This window comes from Panthera onca, chromosome A3, assembly GCF_046562875.1.
Source record: "Panthera onca isolate mPanOnc1 chromosome A3, mPanOnc1 haplotype 2, whole genome shotgun sequence".
In the NCBI taxonomy this organism is placed as follows: domain Eukaryota; kingdom Metazoa; phylum Chordata; class Mammalia; order Carnivora; family Felidae; genus Panthera; species Panthera onca.
In genome coordinates, this window is record NC_138341.1 from 92,196,197 (window position 1) to 92,202,915 (window position 6,719).

General features: G+C 48.3%; 1 protein-coding gene across 1 annotated transcript; it reads right to left on the minus strand.

The window, feature by feature from the left end:
• Positions 1 to 2,839: 2,839 nt before the first annotated feature.
• On the minus strand, positions 2,840 to 6,198 carry NXT1 (nuclear transport factor 2 like export factor 1). Its single transcript, XM_060610867.3, has 2 exons — positions 5,778 to 6,198; positions 2,840 to 3,587 (listed from the first exon to the last, which is right to left on the minus strand). The coding sequence occupies exon 2, from the start codon at positions 3,526 to 3,528 to the stop codon at positions 3,106 to 3,108; it is 423 nt and encodes a 140-aa protein (XP_060466850.1). The 5' UTR covers positions 3,529 to 3,587; positions 5,778 to 6,198; the 3' UTR covers positions 2,840 to 3,105.
• Positions 6,199 to 6,719: the final 521 nt, after the last annotated feature.

Genomic DNA, 6,719 nt, shown 5'->3' on the forward strand with positions numbered 1-6,719 from the left:
ATTCAGTGGGGACTTGTAGACCCCAGACCATCTATGTCAAGCTAGGCAGACCCCGTTGAAGCTCCTTTTCTCTGGGCTAGGGGTAAGGGAGGTGGCACCTCACCACACTTCCCTGTTGAGGGGCCTTGGAGCTGTGGGGGGCAGCTTTCTCTCAGGAAATCTCTCCCCCAAAACATTCAGCTCTCCCACTCTCTTCACCCTCTCTCTCCTAACTTATGAAGCAATCAACACTCGCACCCTGATGGCCCCATTTGGCAGACATGGGGGCCTGAGGTCTCCTGGCTGTTGCCAGTCTGATTGGATGGGAGGTGGAAGCTCCTGCCATCACTTAGGTGGTTGATATACAATGGGGAGGGGATGGAAATTGTTAGTTTATTCATCTTCCTTCATCCCTCCATCTCTTCCTTCCTTTCTCCCTCCCTCTCTTCCACCCTTCCATATATATTTTTGTGATTTGCCTGTTCTTTCTTGTGCTATTTTTTCTCTTATTTTTTTTTTCCTTACTGATTTAAGGGTTCTTTAGATAATAAGGAAATACTATGCCTTTCCTTTGTTGTACATACTTTTCTCTAGTTTGTTACTGATGAATACGTTTGACTGCATGTAAAATGGCGCCCAAACAACAGTGGCTTCAAGAAGATGGAAGTGTATTTCTTGTTTCCCCTGAGAAACCAAAGGTGGTCATCCAAGGCTGATGAGGGGCTTCATAAGATTGACAGGCACCCCAGGGCCTGCTTTCCATTCCTCCACCCCTTGCATGTGGCCAAATAAGCCTCATGGCCCAATAGTTTTTAGAATATCAATTCTTACACCTGCTTTCCAAATGGCAGGGTAAAGGAAGGTTTGGTGGGAGAAAAGAAAGATTGGCTGCCCCAATCTTTCAAGGAGATTTCTCTGATGTGTCTTCCTCATATCTCTCACTGACCCCATCGGGTCTCAGGGCACACTATGAGGTCTAGGGAAGGCTGGTCTTTCATTTGAGTGCCTTCCTCAACTGAATCCACTTTCTATTGTTCCTGAAAGAAGGGAAAATGGATATTCGGAGGCCACTAAGAGGTCTGTCCTAGTGCCCTTCAGAATGCCATCTTTACTTTTAATTTCCCAAACCTGTTGTCCCACAGGAACACCCACAGCTGCTGTCTTGAAGCTTTTCCGGCCAACATGATTCTCAGACTCCAGAGATTTCACATCAAGCTCTCTGATGGCCTGATGGGACTCACACCCTCTATCCAGGGCTGAGGTGAAGCAGGTGGCATCCTACCTCACCCCTTAAGGACAAGGGCTTTCAGATTTGAAGCCCATCTCCACATCAGTCTCTGCACTAATCCTCCTAGCCCATTCTACTCTCCTCCCTATGGAACAGAGCTTGAGTCCAAAAACCCCACACTGGAACCTCGTGGTTTGGGACCTTACTTCCAACCTCACGTGTATTTTACCCCGTCTCAGCTGAACTGTTGTCTGCATGGCTTGCTATGCCATGCAGCTATAGGACTGATTTGACCACTCGTTATATGTGGTTTTGAAACTGACTTTTTTTTTTTTTTTACTATTTTGATGTCTTGCCTCCTGATTAGACTGTGAATTCCTGAGGGCACCTGGGTCTACTTTGGTTCCCCAGGGTACCACAGCAGAGCCATTCCCATATAACACACTGTCTGCCCCTGTTGCAAATCTTTGTCCTCATTTGGGATTAGGTTTCCCTGGTGGTCTAGTGGTTAGGATTCTGCGCTCTCCTTTGAGATTAGGTTTTGCTGTGGTAGCTGAAACCCACCCCAAACCAATAAGGTCTTCTAGATAAAATTTCTCATTTAAAAAGAAGAATTAGTGTAGGTAAATTAGGGCCATTTGAATGGTCCCACATATCATCAAGGATTCAGGCTCCTTCCAGTTTAACACAATCCTATCTTTAGGGTAAAGCTGTCTCCATGGCTCAGAATGAGCCAGAGCCAGTGGTCAGGCCACCTTAACTGCGCTCCAGGAAATGCGAGGAGGAAGGAAGGGTCTATGAAGGCAAACTCCTCCCACAAGCCCCCTCTGCTTTCCCATCACTAGCCAGAACTTAAGTGATACATCAAACCCTCTTTTTGGTGGTTACTTTGTCCTTCTCATTGTCAGGCTTCAGAAACTACAGAAGGGGAAGGGTGTGGGGAGGAAACTGCCATCTGTGCCACCACACACATCAGTATTCTCCTTCTCAAAAGTTCCCATTCCAATATTCTAGCCCACAAACCTCTCCCAAAACTAGCACACTCTTGTCAAAGAAAATTTAACTGGGAAGCTACATGGCCATGAGATCTCCTTTATTAGTCACAGGATGATGGAACCTTCTAGTTCTCTATTCTTTTTTTACATTGGGAAAATGCAATTAGAGTTGACCTTCAGGGTCAATAAAACTAGCTTCTAATACTGATGCCTATTCCCCCCACCTCAGTATGTCTCCCTCTTAAAAGCAGTTCACCCCTCTTTATAAGAGTAGTTAATACAGCTGCTTCATTTATAAGTAGTTATTAACTAACTCCTTAGTATTTCACCTGTTGGTATTCATTCAACTCAGCTCAGGTTCTGAGGTAGGACCCAGCCATCTGTTAGGCAATTCTGATGTACTCTAAAAGTGAACTACAGGTTAAAACACCCAGGTACTTGGGAATAAAACACCATTCCCAGCCTACCCTGAGATCTGGGTAGAGCCCCAACTCCAGCACACCTGAGCCAGGTAAGTGCTCTGTCCTGGACCTCACACCTTTGCAGGTACTTTGTACTAAGCTTCCTGCCTCTAATCCTCCTTTGATTCCTCCTGCCTCAAAATCTGGACAAACACATTGAGCAAGGGAAAAGAGGCAACATTTGTATTATTTTATTTGTCAGAATTTCCAGAACCAGGATATCTACTGAACAAGTAGAAAAATAGAAAAGTTTACTACTTTGAAAAGGCATCTATGACAAACAAGAATATGCTCAGAAAGGGGCTCATGGGACTCCAGAAAATGCAAAGTTAAGATGGGGTGGTGTGGCCTGGAGTAACAGAAAGGAACTTGTGTCTCCACATTTTGAGATCTATGTTTCCCTGCAGAGCTGGGACTGAAACAGAGACCTTTCTTGCCTCCACTAGCTGGCCCAGTCCTGGAACCGGAAGCAGTCACTTGCTATTTTCCACACTGTGTTGCTGGGTGAGGCCTGGGCAGTCAGGATGAAGTTCTGGTTAAAGTCCCGTTGCTTGTTGCCCTCAAACTTCACTGTCCCACAGATCACAACGAGGACTGTAGTCTGGCTCGGGGTGGCTTCATCGTGGACAGGCTGGCAGTCTACCACATTGATTTGGAACTCACTAGAAGGTAACATTTCAAAAAACTCACTCAAGGACTCTTGTCCTGAAACAGCATTTCCATTCCACACCAGGGTGGCTGTGCCCATGTACAGGCGGGACAACAAGCGCCGCCGCTTATCCATGGTGGTATAGTACACGTTGACAAACTCCTCAGCAGCTCTGCACGCCTGATCCACGTAGGTCTTGAAGTCCACCGATGCCATCTCCGGCCCTGCTGAAGGAAGCCTCTGCCCAGGTGCTCCTGCGCCCGAGGGAGCCGGGGCTGTGGGGCAGGAAGGTTGAAGAGAACCCATGTGAATGCCCAAGTTCATTTTGCCCCAACAATGGAACAATTCTCCTTTTCTATTACAATTCTTCCTTTTCAATTACATACCATAGAGAAACGACTCCAGGCTCAAATTTTACCAACATCTAATTTTACTAAACCTCAGTCTGCTCATTTTAAAATGAAAGTTGTAACATGAGAATCAAATAAGATGTTGTATACCGAGTGCTTAAAAAGCCTGACACTTACATGATCAAAACATCGTAGCTATTACTGTGAATTTTAAAAATCTCATTTTATAAAAGGTAGTACATTTGACTATGGAAGGTCACTTTTTCCTGGAAGTGTGGACCAGGTGTGACTGCCCGTAGGGCAGTGGAGAAGCAGCAGTTCCTGGATAAAGATAGTGGAAGGAAACAGTGGCCCAATAAAGATCAATCAGATGGCATATGCTCCTCAGCTGGGGACAGTCTGAGAACGCCTATCATGAACTCACCCAACAGATACTGGGAGAGTAAAAAGAAGGCAATTTTCTTAAGAGAATAAGAGAACAAATGTCACTAGGACAGTACCAAAATGGTAGTCACGACGCTCATGACAAGCAAACCAGTAGCTGAATGGGAATGAGAAGAGAAGACACCTGGCTTCTGTGAACACTAATACCTACCAGGCAAGTCCTGTGAGCCACAATGGAAAGACAGGTTAGAATCAAGCAAGTTCTATGGGATGGAGGGTGGGGGATGGTGGCATCAAAAAAGAATCTCAACTGTAGCTGAAATGTCACAGTTCTTAAAAAAAAATGCAAAAGCATAAAGAAATATTATTTGCTTGTCTCAGAGTATGGTACAACTGTCACAGTTCCCTGTTCCTTTTTGTGTCATTAAAAGATTTCACTAGAAAAAATTAATGAGAGAACATTACTAAAATAATGGATATGTTTGGATATACAAACTTAAAACATTTTATTTCAAAAATCTTTTTTAAAAATATCAGGTTATGAAAAATAGATACAAGATTTCACATAGAGTTGGGAAAGAGTCCCTTACTTTTAGGGCTGAGAAAGGTGGAGGCCTCTGTGTCAAGAACTGTGAAAAGCAGTCAAGGAGCTTGGTCCTGGAGACCAGCAAGGACAGGACCAGGCACAGTTAGAGCTCTTCCCACTCCCTCCACCAGCTTAAAGTCAAGCCTCAACAGACAGACCCCAGCTGGGAATCTGCTGTGCACTTTATTTACATGCATCATCTCATTTACTGCTCACCATGAAACGATGAAAGAATCTCACAAATGAGAAGGGAGAAACCCAGGGGATGGATTAAGGTCCTGACAGTAAGTACACTCTGATTTATCATTTATAAGAACGCGTGTGGCCTCTGAAAATGTTGTCAAAGCTATGCTGTCCTTTTACTTGCTTATTCTGTAAGTCCTCTGCTTAGGAAATCAAGGCTCTAAAAGCACAATTCCAGGCCTGCTGGTTTGAAACCGTCCTTTCACAGGCTTCACTTTCTATCTTGCTGGAATTCCCAACCTCCTGACATCCGTAGTATTCCTCACCCTGACGTGCTCCAGACCCTCCACCATTTCAACTCATTCTCAATTCTCAAAGACGTCCCCTCCTCCACCCTTGCTCAGTTCTGCCAAAGCCACTTTCCAAACACAGCTTAGCAACCTGTCCCGACCCCATACCAGTAGGATAACCACCTCCCTTTCTCATGATTCTGCTACCTACAGAGCTGGCGCCTTGCCCTTTTCTCTCAGATCAGGGAAAAGAATCTTGAAAAGTCAGATAAGAGGCTGTGAAGATGCCGCCTTCTCTCGGAGGCCACACCGTCAAGTTCTTTGGCGCTGGACCAGAGAGGATGCAACAGGCCTTATTTCTGGCGGTGAGTCGCTTTTCATCAAACACATAAGGCCCGCCCACGCTAACCATCTCTGGCCCGAGACCTGCTCCAGTGCACGCACTGGTCACCGCAAAGCGGATTCACTGCCCAGCACTTCGCACCGGCAAACACCTGAAGCAGCACAGCAGCTACACTACCAGGGAAAGAACAAAACCTGGCTGCTTCCTGACAATAGGGGCGGGGGGGGGGGGGAGGGCGTGGGGAACGCACGTGGCAGAGATCTCGGGAGACCCTGGGAGCCTTGGGGTCTTCAGATTGCCAAGCGCGGGGAACCGTGAGGGACACCTACTTGCGTAGCTGGTGACGTCCGGGGTCGGCGGAGAGCGGTGTCCCCGGTAGGCCGGGGTTGGCCACCTCGGTCAAGTGAGCGGCCCGAATCTGCGCGGGCGTCCCTGGTCAGCGGGGCGGGGACCTCGGCCAGCGCGGGCGTCCCCCACTCAGCGTGGGCGGCGGCGCCCCAATCGGGCGCACCCGTTCGGCCCCCAGTTCCACTGAGGGCCGACCCCTGAAGGTCGCAGGGCAGGGCTGTCGCTGCTCCGCACTCCTCCGCCGCTCGCCTCAGGAAGAGCCGGAAGAGCCGCTCTTCTCCCACCCTTCCTCCTGGATCCGCCTAGGTCGCCGGGTTCCCGAAACCCGAGGACTCTTCGCCGCCGACCACGGGTTCCCGCGCCGGGCCCGCGGTGTGCTGCGCAGACTCCAGCTCCCACGGCTCCGCCCGCTCCCGCCTCCCCGTGACGGGCAGCCATGTCAGCCAATGGTACTTAAGGCAGGGAGACTAGCTCCGCCTTGGTGTGGCTCAAAGAAGGTGTTGGCTTCCGGGAGAAGCTCGTTTTTTCTAGACTTCCGCAGAAAATCCGCGCTCGAGTTTTCATTGGTCCAACTAGTCACAGAAACCGGTCCAACTGGTTAGGTGGGATTGTTGATTGGATAAAATGTCCCAGGTCCCGCCTCCGGAGCTAGAGGTGGTTAAGGTCTCTCTCCGCAGCTTGGAGGCCGCATGACAAGAGACGGGGAAAATGTGTGAGGCGCGCTTAGTTCCTTGCCCTACGACTTCCATTCACCTGCAGTTGGGGTAATTCTAGTCAAAATTCTAGTTAAAAGACGACTTGATGCAATCGCGGGAAATCACCACCAGCAGCCGACTGTGACCCAACTAAGGCTTTAAAACAGGCATAGCAAGTGCGGCACCAGGATGTCCTGGGGTGGCACAGAAATATTAATTCTACTGAGC